Source organism: Theobroma cacao, chromosome 7 (genome assembly GCF_000208745.1).
Source record: "Theobroma cacao cultivar B97-61/B2 chromosome 7, Criollo_cocoa_genome_V2, whole genome shotgun sequence".
Taxonomy (NCBI): domain Eukaryota; kingdom Viridiplantae; phylum Streptophyta; class Magnoliopsida; order Malvales; family Malvaceae; genus Theobroma; species Theobroma cacao.
In genome coordinates, this window is record NC_030856.1 from 8,124,707 (window position 1) to 8,142,108 (window position 17,402).

The 17,402-nt window shown below is 33.3% G+C and overlaps 1 protein-coding gene across 1 annotated transcript; it reads left to right on the plus strand.

Annotated features, from left to right (window-relative positions):
* Positions 7,271-16,962, plus strand: LOC18594350 (probable leucine-rich repeat receptor-like serine/threonine-protein kinase At3g14840). Its single transcript, XM_018124829.1, has 24 exons — positions 7,271-7,527; positions 7,616-7,790; positions 9,883-9,954; positions 10,080-10,148; positions 10,394-10,465; positions 10,573-10,644; positions 10,783-10,854; positions 10,960-11,031; positions 11,130-11,201; positions 11,299-11,370; positions 11,460-11,531; positions 11,736-11,807; positions 12,233-12,298; positions 12,584-12,649; positions 12,776-12,811; positions 12,938-12,978; positions 13,427-13,806; positions 13,976-14,171; positions 14,550-14,705; positions 14,917-15,035; positions 15,146-15,356; positions 15,470-15,707; positions 16,022-16,172; positions 16,374-16,962. Exons 1-24 carry the CDS (start codon positions 7,437-7,439, stop codon positions 16,779-16,781), a joined length of 3,051 nt encoding a protein of 1,016 aa, XP_017980318.1. The 5' UTR covers positions 7,271-7,436; the 3' UTR covers positions 16,782-16,962.

The following is a 17,402-nucleotide window of genomic DNA, read 5'->3' on the forward strand; positions in this document are numbered from 1 at the left end:
CTTCGGTCTGTCTGCCATTACTCGCGCTCTAAAAGCCACTTCTCTCATCTGTCTCAGTATCCATCGCATTTCAACTTCTTTTCTTTGAAGGCTTTGTGTGCACGAATCATTTCTTTCCCTTATTTGGAAATACTCTTGCTTTACTGCTTCATACTATGCCTTGTAGCCCTCCATGGCAGTTTCCAACAAGCTGCAGTCATTTCTCAACTCTTGGATAGTTTGTTCTTGTCTTCGTACCTCGTGCTGCAAAGCATTATTGGCACTTTGGAGTTCTTACATTCTGGCTATCGGAGAAAAATTTCCCACGTTCACTTCCTCAAACTTGCTTTGCCATTCATCCTGCTCTTCTAAAGCCATCCATACCTTTCTTGTCGTCTCTTTCTTCACTTTTTCTAGCTCATCCTCATGTCTTCGCTTCATATTCATCATCTCTTTTTCAAGTCTCTTTCTTGTCAACTCGCTCTCTAGTAGAACATCTTGAGGTTCTAGGTTTATGGGATGTTTTGATGGATTTTTCGGGAGGCATACTACATCTTTCACCCTTTGGTCATGCCAAGTATGATATCCTGTGGTGACTTCATCGGTAACCCTCCTTTGATCCACTTGGCACGTTTTCTTCCAGTCTTGTGCAATTTTTTTAATTTTCTTTAGCATTTTTGGCTCTCCATATGTAAACTCTAACTGGTTCAGCTGGTGAGTCATGGGCACGAATTGCTCAGATTCGAACTGTCTCCGTACCATTATCGGTGCATAGCTAATGGCTCCCCATGGTCCCATCAGTGGCACCTATGGCTTGTCTCCGCATTTATACATCACTTGCATTCGCGGCATCCATGGAGCTCTCCAAGTTACTTCAATCCTCATTAACCTCCGGAGATTCGCGACCCACTCTTATTTCCTCTTGCAGTCGAGCCATACACTTTTGTAGAACTCAAGGATAGGGCAACTTACAAACAGATAAAGCTTTCGAAATTTGCTCTCTTTGCATTCGAAATGGCTTTTGACCCATATGGTTAAGAGTTAAGCACATCTGAAGGTTTCAGCTAAGATGGATGGGGCCGGGTTGATGCTCCTTGTCACCTGATCGAAGAAGTCTATGATTGATACCTCCACATGACCTAGAACTTTTGGGAAGACCACTAAGCCATAGATTGTCATCGCGAAAGCTAGGAGACCTTATTCATCCTCCATGTGTTTTTTAATATATCAGTTCAAGAAACTCCACGGAAGGCATTCTGTATCTCCTTTCTTCTTCAGGTACTGATCCACTTCTACCGTTGTCATTCTTAGCAACTTGGCCAACTTCCTCCTGTGTCCCGTCTTCTAGGCCCTCCAATAGATCTTGTCAGGCTGCATGTGATCTATTCAGAGTAGAGAGGAGTACTCTTCTATGGTAGGGGTCATGTCCACCTTGTTAAAGACAAAGCAACGGTATGAAGGATCCCAAAACTGAACGATGGCTCGAAGCATCTGGTCATCAACAAGTACATATAGGAGCCATGCAATGTGTCCCTACTTGCTCTGAAAATTGTCTCGGTGAGCACGTCTCTATTGTTCCCAAATTCCTACAATTTTCGTGAAGTCATTCTACTGAAGGTCCAAGTGAACTCTCTCGGGTAAAGTTGAGATATGTCATTGGGTCAAACAGTCTCTTTTTTTTGTTGAATTTGCCTCATCTGTAACTCTATCTCATAGTCATTTCTGTATATGTTGAGTGGACCTGCTGATGACGATGCCATGGGTGTAATTGGGATCTCTTAGGTTGGATGTTGTGTAGCCAATATTTCTCCTATATGCAATTACGATGCATGCAAATGAACATGTAACATGCACATGACATGCAAAATAAACTTAACTTAGTATGGTAAAAAGAAATAGTGGAGTGTTAAAAATAATGAGAAAATAATAAGCAATATCATGGGTATTACTATTTACTCCACGATACTTTATTATCTCGTGGCAAAATTTAAAATAGAGGGAGTGAAAGAAATTCCTTCATGTGTACCTATTTATAGGGTATACTCTCACGAGTATGGCTCTACCTAGGGTTAAGCTGCTCTCGATATTCTATATGCTGAGCGGGGTTTATAAACAGAGCTAAGGTTCCCAAATCGTTCCTCACTGTCATCCACACGGACTAGTAAGGCACCCCGATCCTCACCCATTACAGGCTCCAAAAGGACTAGATTCCATTTGAGTGGGAGTTTTCACTAGCCCGTGCGGAGGTTATCACCTCACAAGAGAGTAGCTACTAAACTCCCTCTTAAAAAAGACATAACCCGAGTGGAGGGTTTATGCATGAATGCAAATGTGTTGTGTGTGAAGGAAAACATCGAGTTCGGAGTAATATTCTCACATCCCTCTATCCTAAATCCCCACAATTATTAAAAGCAATAAAGTAACAAATGCGAAATAAATAAATGCACTAAACAAAATATGCAAAACAAATCATCAACACTAAGGAAACATCAAATTATTTAAAGCCTTGGATAACCTATTTTTATTTAATGGTTCGACTCTCGGTAGTCCCCAGCGGAGTCGCCAGCTGTCGTAACGTGAAGGTCTGCATCCTGCCAGTTGTACCCCTCTCCCATTTTCTCTTTTATTTTATGATTTTTTTTACTAATAAAATTTTATTATATTTTTTAGTGTCTACATACTCATATAAGATGAGTCTACTAAATGATCCAACATAAATAATTGGATAATAATCTTTATTCAATAAATTCAAAGTAGTTGAATACATTGAATAAGATAAACATATTTTGTGCAAATCATAAGGTTAGTGGAGCAAGATAAGTTACTTATTAAAAGTATATAAGATACATTTGTCAGTTTAAGCAAAACAAAATGGAACTAAAGAGTTAGAGCCTAAAAAGGGACTTAACAAAAGAATTTACAATGACATGTTAAAGGAGTTTAACATAGAGATAATCCTAAATGTTAAAAGTGACATAAAGTCATAATTGAGCAGTTGCATTAGAATGGTTCCAAAACAAGAGATAACTTCATGATTATATATATAATTGGATACAAACCTTTTGTTTAGGCTACAAAAAAAAAAGATATTTGGATCATTGATTTAATACACCAATAAATGATTCCATGTTGTTAAAGTAATAACAAGAGCCATAATAATGGAATCAAGGTCTCGTTGTGATCTAAATTAGTATTTCAATTATGACAATGTAAATTGTCAAATATATAAATTAACATATTTTCAAATATTGCAATTTGAGTTGTCCTAGTAGAGACACAGTTACTAAGTGAAAGAGTTAGATATTGGATACGTTAGCAATTAACTTTAGTGCAAGTGGGAGATTGTTGATATATCCCATGGAGTCAATTGGATTGATCAAAGGATATATTGTCATTTAATGCATATTTAATCACATAATAATATGTGATAAAGGTTTTCCTTCATGTTAATGCAACAATAAGGAGTTATTAAGTACTAATTGGATGAAGGCCATGGAACGTAAAGGCCTTGCAAGAGAATTGTAAAGTTGTTACAATTATGAAATCATTATGCATGAAAGTCATGTTCCTAAAATTGTTCTTTGTCATTGTATTGTCAAGACAGGGTATTGACAATGCTCAAAGACTAATATATGTTAAGTCTCCTTGTTTGGGAAGTAAGTAATTGATCTCATAAAATGAAGTATATGGGATACTTGAGGATAACATGTGGGTACTTGTTAAAGAGCAAGTTCTCTGAACGTGACTTGCTATGAAAACTTTATTTGATATTTCACTCAAGTGTTCATGGAATATGTTCTTATGTGATAGTCGTATAACTAGTCTTCAAGTTTGAGACATCAGATCATCTTGTATGGGGAATCACACACTTTGATTTCACCTTTACGGGTCCGAAGGTGACAAAATGCCTAAACAGGGTGCTTTTAGGTATGCCATGAAGCATACAAAGGTGGATGAGTGGTTAAGAGAGGATTCATCATCCTAAGTGATATGATGGGATGTATCTCACTTGTTCTCAGTTCTAGATTAACTTGTATAAAGTCTTTGGCCAAAGTATGATGAATTTGAGAAAAGTTAGTTTCCTAAATTCATAAAGTTAGTCATGAATTATGAGAACTAATATGAAATATTATAAGTAGATACTGAGCCATACTTTATGACATATCCGAGATATTTGATGAAATGATTGTAATTCACTAAGAGGCTTATTACTGAAGAGTTTTGTCAAATTATTTAATTGACTCTCTAACATTTGGGTGGTCATGATGTATTGCTAGATATTGTTCATGATCTATAAATATAAATCAATTGTCAAACTTATATTTGATTAGAATTTATATTTATCGCCAATATATTAAAAGTCTAATAGGTCATATACATTAAGTGATATGATTGAGATTAAATAAGGATAATCAATTAAGTTAGACTTAATTGGAATAGACCAAAATACGGTAAGAAATTAATTAAGTTCACAAAGACTTCATTGAATTAAAATACAACTGTTGTATCTAGGGTTACAACTTAGTTTGGTTATATAAATATGTTATGTTAGCCAACTAAAACTCTAAACCTCTAGTCACTTCTTAGCCGTTTCATAAAAATAAAAAAAGAAAATAGTTTTCTTTGCCTTACAAAGATAAGATTTGGCAATAATTTTTTGTCGTTTTGTTTTAAAAACAAAACTTGCTAGCACAAGTAAAATCTTACCTTTGAGAAGATCTTAATTGATTACTATGTGGATTACTATTAAAGGCTAAACATTTGAGTGATTGAAGATTTGAAAAATCTTAAATGTGAAGAAGCAAAGATTTCGAATGCAGGATTTTAAATAGTCCTATTCTCTTTTTGAGGTTTCTTACTTCATTACAAGCATTTTTAGATTTAATTTGCTCTTGATTATGCTTTTAGAAAAACAATGCTTTTGATTACGATATCTAGAGTAAGGTATATAACTCTTAAACTTATGAATGCTCATAATTAATTTGAAAATTACATGAAAAATACAAATGTTAATCCTGTAGGATTTGGTTATTTCTCTGATTAAATGCTAGTTTATTTTTTTGCTATGTTATATTTTTAATTTCATGATTAATTTCTTGTTTGAACATGAAGTCGAATCCCAACATGTGGAGGGTAAAAAATACCGTATGATCATGTCATTATACTACATTATTATATCATGTTATCATCCATTATGACATGTCAGCATGCCATGTCAACACTACGACGCACAAAAATAACAAATGATATTTTATTAAACCAACTATTAGTTATAAGGATTCATTTAGCTCAAAATAAAAATGCAACAACTTATTTGGTTTAAAATAAAAGTACAAGAAGTTTAACAAACATAATAAAAATAATAAAAATTTATTTGAATTTTTCTAAATAATTTAAAAACTTTTTGAAGTATTATACAATAAGGTGTTTTTTTTTCCACCCACACTTTTTCTTTTTTCATGCAAGTCAGTTGTATTATTTACTTAACCTATTCAAATGGCAACATTTGCAATTTAAAAAAAATACAAACATGCATGAAGTTAGGTTCATTATCCCAAAATATGTATCATATTCAAATTAGTTGGATCATTATATATTTAAATTCATTATCAGTTCCCAAGAACATACCTATTTATTTTAATTTCGATAATAAATTACCGCAAGTAGGATAGAAAAATTGATGGTGAAATTAGTTGACCATCAACATGAAGCAAAGCAGAGCTGTCACCAGCAAATAATCCGACAAGGCATGGTTGTCCAACACAGAGTAATGTGCTCTTGTGTGTATATATAGAGCTACTTGTATTATTTTACTAGTAATTCGAGTTAGAAATGAAATCTGGTGGAGCACAAAGGTTAGATAATTTCCCTAGTTCCAAATCAAACTTGGTAGCTGGTTGGGTATATATTTTCTGTCTTTCTTTGGTCAATACAAAGATAGAAAACATTTCCTTTACTGCTTATCCTTTCACCTCATTGTTAATTAATTCCTCACTGGCAAGTTGCCATGGGCAGGATCAATCGCTAGCAATTTTTCTTTAGCCATTTCTATTTGTACAAGTATAAGCAGTCACTTTGTGGGCCTTCTATTAAACTTGTTTGAATTACCAAAATGTCGGTGCATGTGAGAAAATTTTTCAATTTTCAAACGTATAGAAAGGGAAAGTCCTACCCATCACCCCATGCATATTCCTCATCTGTGTAATTAATTGAAGTAGTTGTGAATTAGTCAATATGGTGAAGACTGTATGTCAAAATCATAAATTTCCCCTTATTGAGGGGGAGAAAAAAAAAAGTCTGAGGTCCATTTTGTAAATTAATTATTTTCTTAAAATTTAATTTAAATTATTGTTCGAAGTCGTGGAGCTAAAAATAATACAATATGATTATAATCTATACTACAAAAGATAAAAAAATCCTTAAATTATTTTAAAAAATTTAAATAAGTATTTATATTTTTATTGCGTTCAATCAAGTCCTTATATTTTTATTTTGAGCTTAATAAGTTCTTATACTTTTATTTTAAGTCAAATAAATTTTTATGATTAATAATTGATTTAATTAAAATATCATTTGTCATTATATGTTGCTTGCTGCTGACATTTCATGCTAACTTATCATGATTAATGATGATGTGGCATGTTGATATAATATAATTAATGATGAAGTGAAATATTAATTTGATATAATAACATGATCATATAGTATTTTTCATCTTTCATATCAATGTCATGTGGATATAAAATGATAAAAGATATTTTGACTTATGACAATAAATTAATCATTAGTTATAAAGACTTATTTGATAAAAAAAAATATATAACAACTTGATTGAATATAATAAAAAATAAAAATTTATTTAAAATTTTTAAAATAATTTAAAGTTTATTTGAGCGTTATGCCAAAAAAAAAATGACATCTGCTACCATGATTTCTCACTGATCGATTCATGGCCTCAATGTAAATACTTACGAATCTTGAAGTCTTATAACATTTCTAATGCTACACAAAAGTTTCATATGACAACAACACATGCAAATTCACTGCATACGTACAAAAGCAGCACATGGATTTCAGTGTTCATCCTTATCAACGGGGGGGGCTCTTTTTCACTTAAATCAAAAGCATACCATACTTTTTATGCAACTTGGTTCTTGGATATTATTCTGGTGGGACTACACAAAATTGTTCATAGTCATACAATAATGGTTGACTTGATATTTTGGAGTTGTCTTCGAGATCTACTTTTTTCCATCTTCAATAAATCAAACCAAAAAGTCTTCCCTTCTTTGGTACCTTTTCATACACTTTAAATGCCCATTCTTTTCATTAACTTCTTCCAACAAACCTCACATATATAGCTACCGTTTCACTCATCTCTTGATTTCTAGCCATGTTCTGCATTCAGTGTTGAACTGAACGTCTTGATCACTTCCTCTTAAAAACCCAAAAAGAAAATGTTCACTCCTCGACTTCTTCTAGCTTCAATCCTTGTAACTTGTTGCCTTACAACTTCTGTATTTGGAGCTACACTTCCCGACGATGAAGGTTTTTTTTTTTTTGTTGAATAATCATTTTCTTTTTGCGTTGTTTTCACTTATGTTTGATGTTGTACATGGATATTTTTGTTTTGCAGTGCAATACCTGCGTGACATAGCAAAGACACTAGGGAAGACAAACTGGAACTTCAGCGTTGATCCATGCAGTGGAGAAGAAGGGTGGGCTACGGCCAACCCGGTCAAAGGATTCGAAAATGCTGTCACCTGTAATTGCTCCTTCTCCAATGCCACCGTCTGCCATGTCGTTAGCATGTATGCACCTCTCTCTCTCTCTCTCTTCTTTTTCTCCTTCCAATTTCTTCTTCGAGACTTATCTCCAATACTTGTTGAAATTATTAATACTAGTAAAAATTAGTTCGAAAATCACAATAATGAAAAAAAAAAACTATTATTAATAACAGTTCAGACATATTCCGACAGATTATTCTATTTAAAAATATTGAGATTTATCCCTATTCCTATAAACGTTTTCAAATATAGTAGTAATAATAACAATAATTATTATTTTACAATTACTTGAGAAGCAATACAATTAATCTTGTCTCTCAAGTAGGGTAGCATACGCGGTGACAGTTGAGGGTTCAAACAATAAATGTGTTCTATTTAAAAATAAATAAAATAAATAAATGTGTTCTACTTTTATAGGTGATTATCTACATTTCTAATCAAGTTACATCATGCATAGTGAATACGAGGATTAGTTATATCTAATTAGCTCATTATTACAAGTAAAAGTGCTTTATACTTTAATTTTAGCAAGCTAATTAGTATGAAGTCTTCATTAACAAGTTTCTTATTACTAAAGGAGATTTATTGGTTATGAATAAGCCAAAGCAAAGAGAGAGCAAACATCTAAAATCACATACGGTAAGAAAAAACCAATTCTCTTTGCCTTTGGGCTTGCAGAATCGACCCAACAGTTAGAATATTTTGCTAATTCTCTAGTTAGGATATTAAAGATGAATTGTGCAATTTAAAAGATAAAAAAAAAAACTCCTTTTTTCTCTTATATTATTATATATAATTAAATGTTTGATCATGCTTCTTGGTAATGAGTAAGAAAAATTTAGGCACGAACTTGGCAAGTGCATGATGAGTGATTAGGTTAAAGTAAAATATAATGGACTGATAGCATGGCTACAAAGATAGAAACCCTGTCTCTTTCTGCATTTATTATTGTGCTTATGACCTTGGAAAGCCTTAGCAAACCTTTTGCTAGTGATTGGTTGAGGGAAATTCACGTACTATTGATTAGTTTGAGTTGAGATTAGACACGTCGCCCTCCAAGGAATATCCAAGTTCATGCATGAACTGAATTCGAATGTGAATTCTTCGTAAAAAACAAACAAAACAAAAGAAAGAAATTCAACAACAAACAAAAAAGAGGCCTATCAGTTGCAAACGTTGTCGTTTCCCAATCTTTACGTCCTCTTCAGACAGCTAGTAAGCCCACTGATGTTGACTTTGACTTGTACCCTCACGTTAAAGCTGCCTATCTCGAGCTTAACATCGAGATGAGAATTAAGTGTATAATTTTTTTTATTAGTCTAAAGAAATACATGATTGAGCATGTGAAAATGAAGGTTGGAAGTGACTCCCGAGGGGATTTGAAGTGGTGACATTCATGGAAATTAAGCAAAGCAAAGTCCCGACAAAAGCATGCACATTGATATGTGGGTCAATGGCATATATGTGCAGAAATGGTATAGGTGGGCCTAAGTTATTTTGACCTTGGTCAACCAATGACACCTAGTCTAAACTGGTCCAAACCAACTCCAACAGTACTGTTCTTAATTTCTTCTCATCAATTACAATTTTGGGGAGGTGGGTTTTATACCTTTTAATCAAATCTTGTTGTTATTGTGAGATATAAGTACTTATTATTAGATGAGATATTTAATTTATTTTTTTTAATTTTTTATGTTTTTATTTTACATTTTAAATTTAATATTTAATGTCCGTCTTTATTTTTTACATTATTTTAAAATTATATCTATTTCTCATTATCAAACATTTGCAATTTTTATATATTTTTTAAATTTTATATTAATTTAATATTTTTTTAATTCTTAGAAATTAAAAATTATAATTTATCGACGTTATAAAAAATTTTAAAAACTAAGAGTTAAGGTGCTTTTCATTAATATGTTTAACGAGACAAAAGGCCTGTTAGAATCTAAATATAATGACTGAATCATTTTCTAATAGCATAAAGTTTTTATGACAATGAGTAACTTGTACCTTCTACTTGTTATAACTTAAATGTATAACCATGGTCAGCCAACTTAACCTTAACGATAGTAGTTAGTCTCATGCACCACACCCTAATTTTCTATTGAAACAGAGTTCTCAAGGCACAGAATCTCCCAGGGACTCTCCCAAAAGAATTGGTCAAGTTCCCTTACCTCCAAGAAATGTAAGACTTTAACTACTTCCCAATCCTTTTCATGGAAGTTTAGTTTTGCACCTCAATTTTTCCGCAGCTACCAAAGACCATAACTTCCTTTGCATTAACGAACTTAACTGTCAATGTTCTTGCAGTGACCTCAGCCGCAACTTCATTAATGGCACAATACCTGCAGAGTGGGGTTCCATGCAACTTGTCAACATGTATGTTCTCTATATCATACATGAGTTTCACGTACATGTATCTTACACCAGCATAAGATTGTTACAAATAGTTTTTTGCATCACAACTATCTTTAACGACTTCAAATTTGTTACTAGTAGATTTTTGCAGCAAGATTTTAATTGTTGCAACCTGCTGACAAATAGTTATGATGCACAAATGTATGTGAAATTCAAAATTGTTTTATTCTTTTGCTATGGTGAAAGTAACATGAGCACTGTTGCAGTTCTCTTCTTGGAAATCGCTTATCAGGTTCAATCCCAAAAGAGCTAGGAAATATAACTACTCTTACCAGCATGTGAGTTGTTGGTAGCCAGTTTTTTTGGAATTTCTTACTTTAGTATGATCTAGGAATGTCTGTTATCAATAGCAGCTGACTCAATTTAAATGATGAACAACATGTAGATCAGCTGAGTTCAATCAGCTTTCAGGAGCTTTGCCTCAAGAGCTTGGGAAACTACCCAAAATTCAAAGAATGTAAGACTCTTAATCTTTAAATCTTCATAAGAATTTCATTTATTACTGCTTTTATTATATTTGATTTAATGCTTGAGTTTTCTTTCTGTTCTAGTTTTATTTATTTCATCATACTCCATTGTTGTTGTTCGTGTTTAGGCTTCTTAGCTCTAACAATTTTACTGGGGACATACCCGAAACATTTGCTAAGCTGACCACATTGAAGGACTTGTAAGCTCTTATTTTTCTGATTTCTCAGGCTTTAATTATAGTTTTATACACTTGAATTTATTACTATGTTACAATGCTAATTCTGATCATTATGTGCTCTCACAGTCGGATTAGTGATAACCACTTCACTGGAAAGATTCCTGACTTCATCCAGAATTGGACAAAACTGGAAAAATTGTAAGGTCTTCAGTATTCAGACGCATTCTGAACAGTAGATTATTCATTAGAATTTACTTTATAATTTACTTACCTAAGAAAAAAGTTGGTAATGGCAGAGCAATTCAGGCAAGTGGTCTGATTGGACCAATTTCATCAAGCATTGGTGCTTTGGAAAAATTAACTGACTTGTAAGCTGGATCTTTATCTTAATATATTCCAATTCTAAGTATTGGTACATCGCAGTTTTCTTATGTAGTTTACTAATAATGAAATACTGATATACAGGAGAATAAGTGACTTGAATGGAAGTGATGCAACTTTTCCACCACTTAGTAGCATGCAAAAGATGAAGATACTGTGAGTAAAATTCTGCAATAAAGAGGTGTCATTAACCATATCAATAACTGTTTTTAACTTAAATAATTGCTATTATGGCTTTGTTACAGGATATTGAGAAGCTGCAATCTCATTGGACAGTTACCTGAATATCTTGGGGATATGACAACTTTGAAAACCTTGTGAGTTATAAACCTGATTTCCTTCTAATTTTGTGCCATCCTTCATCCTCTCTTCCCATTTTAGTTGTGAATTTCAGAGTGCTGCTCAGAAATATTTAGGCTTTCTTTTCAACCTTGTTTATTTGAGAGTAGGAGTAACTTTACTGAGACACATTTTGGTTACAATGCCTTTGAGTTTGTAACCTTTCTGTTTTCCTTTTGCAGAGATCTCAGCTTTAACAAACTCAGTGGAGAAATTCCTACCAGCTTTTCTGGCCTTGTGGATGTGGATTACTTGTAAGTGATTGATCTTGACTGTAAACTTCCCCACTTAAGTGCAAGCAGCATTTTCCTAGGATATCAAGACAATGTTTTAGCTGATCCATTGAACATAATTACTATTAGCAAGTAGCAATAAATGGCCCAAGTTATACATCATTTAAATTGTACCAACAACTTATATGCATAACCATTCTTTGTTTATGCCTAACTTGTTTCCTCTGTCAGAAGATGTATACATTTAATTCCATCAACTAGAGTTTAGGATCAAATTATACCATAATTGAAGTCTTTAACTAAAATGTAAATGTGCTGGTCTAAATATTTATTCTGTTTTCATTATACTCTTCTTTGGCATTGCAAGTGAGGAATCATCCTATCAGTTATTCTGTTCCTTAATGTAGAATATTTAATTTCATTAAGTTATTATTATTTTTCATCAGGTATTTTACTAGAAACTTGCTTACTGGATCAGTCCCTTCTTGGATACTGGAAAAAGGAGACGTTGTGTAAGATTCTCTTCCTGATATCAGTTAATTAGATTTGTGCATAGGCCTTTGTTTGGTCTTCTTAAAGCTTAATTTTTTGAATCCTGCTTAGAAGGTAACTGCATAAAGGGAATGAAATATCAACTTACTCTGTACTATAAGCTCAAATTTGAGGAAAAGCCATAGATATACTTAGCAGAACATTAATGAAATTTATACTTTAAATGTATCTTCGAAGTATTCTTGTGAATAAGCTTATTAGATCATTTATGATTGATAACTTACAGAAGTCTAAAATTTCTGCAGTGATCTTTCTTATAACAATTTCACAGCTGGAAGCCAAGGGACATTGACTTGTCAACAGCGGAGTGTGTAAGAATCTTATCATCTGACATCCGCTAGCTATGATTTTCTATTTTTATTTATTTTGTGGGGTGTAAGTGTTTATGAATTATTCATCTGCTAGCTATGATTTTATAATCTTTAATGCTTTTGCAGGAATTTGTTTGCAAGCACTTCACGCGGCAATACCTCGTAAGTGTGAACTTCTTTTGTTTTTCTTTTAAAGGGTGTTCTCAAACTTTTTATCATTCTTACACGTACGATGCAGTCTTGATGTCAAAATGCTAACATTTTCTGGACCTTCTATTGTTTTATCAGGGGAACTGTTTACTGTTTGAGAAGCTTTCAGTGCCCAAAATGTAAGTAGAAATGTTATTATACATCTTAAAGATCACCAATCTTTAGGAATAGATTCTCATTGATAATACTTTAGCATTGAATTGCATATGATGATTTAGAACACTCTCTTTTACTTTCAAAGATCACTGATCTTTCTGCAAGTGCTCTAACCATTGTGTCTTAGCACTAGACCAATTTGCTGGCAATTTGAGGTTGAAATTCTGCTATTTTGGATCCACATCAACATGACTCTCATATTGCTGTTTGCTAGTCCGTTTAAACTTGTGCCATAAGTTACCATAGTCGTCGAGTAAAGAGTTTGTAGATTGTCACAATGAAACTATGAAAATACTTTTGTAGATGGAAAATAGTACCCCTTCGTTGCTCTTCTTATTATGTGTGTGAACATTTCATTCTGAAGAGTATAATACTTCAATAGTTTTTCAGCTGATGTTTTTTATGTCTCAGCTTGGTACTCTCTCCTTATAAACTGTGGGGGCAGGCAAGTTACTCTTGGTGGAAATACCACATATGAAGAAGATACAGATGGATCTGGGCCTTCAAGATTTTTCCAGAGTAGAAGTAATTGGGCATTTAGCAGCACTGGCCACTTCTTAGATGATGACCGTCCAACAGACACCTATATTGGGACAAATGCATCTAAACTATCTATGAATGACTCCCAATTGTACATGAATGCACGCATTTCTCCCATTTCTTTGACTTACTATGGATTCTGTCTGGGTAATGGAAACTACACAGTGAACCTCCATTTTGCAGAGATAATGTTCACTAATGACAATACGTATTCCAGCTTGGGAAGGCGCATATTTGATATTTACCTTCAGGTAGTTATTCAATCTAGTTCTTGCTAACAAAGTTCAGTTGTTGGACAAACTTAAACAATACTAGGAGCTTCAGCCTATAATTTCTATTACACTCTAAAACTGAGCACAAAAGAACTTCTTAACATGTGCGCGCATGAAATTTTCAGTTAACTGGAATTGCCAATTGCAGGGCAAGCTGGTGCAGAAGGATTTTAATATCGAGGATGAAGCAGGTGGAGTTGGTAAGGCAGTCATAAAAAAGTTTCCTGTAGCGGTGACTAATAGTACCTTGGAGATCCGGTTTCATTGGGCCGGAAAAGGGACAACTGGTATTCCTGTTAGAGGAGTTTATGGTCCTCTTATATCAGCTATATCTGTGAATCCTGGTATGTTGTACAATATCATAAGATTCTTCTTGTCTCTCATTGTCTGTTCCAGATGTCCAATTTGTCACCAGCACTGCTATAATTTACTATATGATATAGCTAGGCAATCTTGTTCAAAATTCAATATTTGTGTTTCCTTAAGATTCTAGGAATCCAAATGCTGAAATTTCAAAAAAAAATTTCTCTTGTCAATTTGATTTGAGTCACTTTTTATCATACACAAAAGAAAAAACATTTTCAATTTTGTTTCACTCAATTTTTTTTTAACTTAGTCTTTTGTTTGATGATCAAGAATTCTATTTTTGCATCCAATCTATCTATTCTTCATGATTTCCAATTAATTGGATTATGCATCCAATCTATCTATTCTTCAAGCAGATTTCATACCTCCATCAGAAAATACTGGAGCTAGTAGCGGTATATCTGTGGGTGCAGTGATTGGAATTGTAGCTGGAGCAGCATTTGGCATCCTTCTAATTGTTGTTTTGCTTTGGTGGAGCGGCTGTTTAAGACAAAAAAGCACATTGGAACAAGGTATTTGTGGGTGCAAGATTTTATTAGGATGTTACCTTCCAACCCCATTTTCCCTCTTTTAAGCTTAGAGTGGATACCAATTACCAATGTCCGCTGAGCAAAAAACAAAAAAAATTACCAATGTCCACTTAAATTTGCCTGTAGACAAGGAACCAGAGATTTTAGTAGCTGTCATATAAAAGGTCCTAATCTTGCTTAGCTTCTTCAACAGATCTAAAAGGTTTAGACTTGAAGATTGGTTCCTTTAGTTTGAGGCAAATCAAAGGTGCCACAAACAATTTTGATTCTGCTAATAAAATTGGAGAAGGAGGCTTTGGACCTGTTTACAAGGTATCTTGTGCAACAAATACATTCTTCTCATTCCTTGCAATGTTCCTGTTGCAGCTCTTCCTCCAAATATGTTAACATTAGTTGAAGCTGATAATATTTCTCAAATGCAGGGCCTTCTGGCAGATGGCACTGAAATTGCCGTTAAGCAGTTATCTGCTAAATCAAAGCAAGGAAATCGTGAGTTTGTGAATGAACTTGGCATGATTTCTGCTCTGCAACACCCTCATCTGGTAAAGCTATATGGATGTTGTATAGAAGGAAATCAACTGTTACTGATTTATGAGTACTTGGAAAACAACAGCCTTGCCCGTGCATTGTTTGGTAGGTTCTAGACACATGATTAACTTGATTGCCTGAATTTAAAGATATTCATGAATGTATACATGCAAATAAACATTATATATCTGAACTATTCTTTATTTGCTTACTAAAAGGTCCAGAAGAAAGACAATTGAAATTAGACTGGCCAACAAGACAGAAGATCTGCATTGGAATAGCGAGAGGTTTGGCATATCTCCATGAAGAATCAAGGTTGAAGATTGTGCATAGAGACATCAAGGCCACAAATGTGTTGCTTGACAAGCATTTAAACCCTAAAATATCAGATTTTGGTTTAGCCAAGCTTGATGAAGAGGATAACACTCACATTAGCACCCGAGTTGCTGGAACTTTGTAAGCATCACTGTTCTGATTGCTTATGAATTTATTCCTTCATAATTCTTTTGCAAGCTTTACTATTACAACAAGTAACAGAAATAAAAGGGATGAAAAGAGAGGAAAAAATTCATACAAATAGATATTTTTGACAATACAGAACTTTATAGGATAGTACTTTAGTGCAAGTTGATTCAGTATAGTTGCAAGGCCATCCGGTAGAAAGATATAGGTCATGATGATGACAGTTATTACAATATTCTAAATGCAATGAATGTCTGACATGAAAAAACTATAATGATGTACTAAATTAATCTTTTGAACTATTGCAGTGGCTATATGGCTCCTGAATATGCAATGCGTGGTTATTTGACTGATAAAGCAGATGTTTATAGTTTTGGGATAGTGGCCCTGGAAATTGTTAGTGGGAGGAGCAACATTAGTTACCGTCCGAAGGAAGAATGTTTTCATCTTATTGATTGGGTGATGTTATATTTATTCTTTCTCTCTCTCTCTGTCTCTCTCTTTTTCTGTTTCAGCAAAAGTTTATTGGAACTCTTATTCTAGGATTGCAATTCCTGGATATATTGGTTTTTTCTTTCCAATTTTATCAGTGGAAGCTTATGCACTTACTAGAATTTGAATATTTAATTGTATCAATTCAATCTTCCCTGTTGTTTCCAGGTTCTTACTTTGAAGGAGCAAGGAAGTCTATTGGATCTGGTTGATCCGAGGATGGGCTCCGATTACAACAAAGAGGAGGTGATGGCAATGATCAATGTGGCTCTCCTATGCACCAATGCTACTGCTGCTGCTAGGCCTGCCATGTCCTCGGTGGTGAGCATGCTTGAAGGCAGGGCTGCTGTTCAGGAATTGGTTACAGATTCAAGCAATTTTTCTGATGAATCGAAGTCTCAGGCGATGAAGAGGCTTTACCAGCATCTTGAAGAAAAGAGTGCCCCTGAGAGCCAGAGACACAGTAGCATGTCAACAGTTGGGCCGTGGACTTCTTCCTCTACATCTGCTGCTGATCTCTATCCAGTCACTTTAACTTCTGATTATTGGCAGAACAGAGACTCATCAACAACTTAAGCATACCGCCTTGATTGGAACAAGAGAGACTCGCTTTCAGTTATGTAGCTTAGCAAATGGATTGGAAAAGGGAAAAGAAAAACAAGTCTCAGAACGTTTGTTAACACTTTCCCAAAAAGAAAAATGTAAATTGGCAGATATAGCAACTGGTTTTATGCAATTATATATTTTTATATTTTTATTTTAAATTAAATAAATTTTTGTATTGTTAGTATAATTATCAAATTTTAATATTTTTATTTTAAATTAAATAAATTTTTATATTTTTATTTTGAATCAAATAATTTTTTTGATTAATAATTGATTTAATCAAAATAGTATTTATTATTTTATATCACATGTCACTGACGTAGTATGTTAACATATAATAATTGATAATGATTTGACATATTGATATAACATAATTGATGATAACGTAATATTTTAATTTGACATAATAATATAATCATATGACATTTTTCATCTTCCACGTCAATACTAGTCAGTAATATAAAATGATCAATAATATTTTAATTAATAATAATAATAGTCAATTATTAGTTATAAATATTTATTTAACTTAAAATAAAAATATAAAAACTTAATTAAACATAATAAAAAAATAAAAACTTATTTAAATTT

Coding starts and splice junctions, on each gene's coding strand:
- LOC18594350 (XM_018124829.1), top strand. CDS start 7,437: ATGTTCACTCCTCGACTTCTTCTAGCTTCAATCCTTGTAACTTGTTGC. Junction 10,466..10,572: donor ATAACTACTCTTACCAGCAT/GTGAGTTGTTGG, acceptor AACAACATGTAG/ATCAGCTGAGTTCAATCAGC. Junction 11,371..11,459: donor ATGCAAAAGATGAAGATACT/GTGAGTAAAATT, acceptor GCTTTGTTACAG/GATATTGAGAAGCTGCAATC.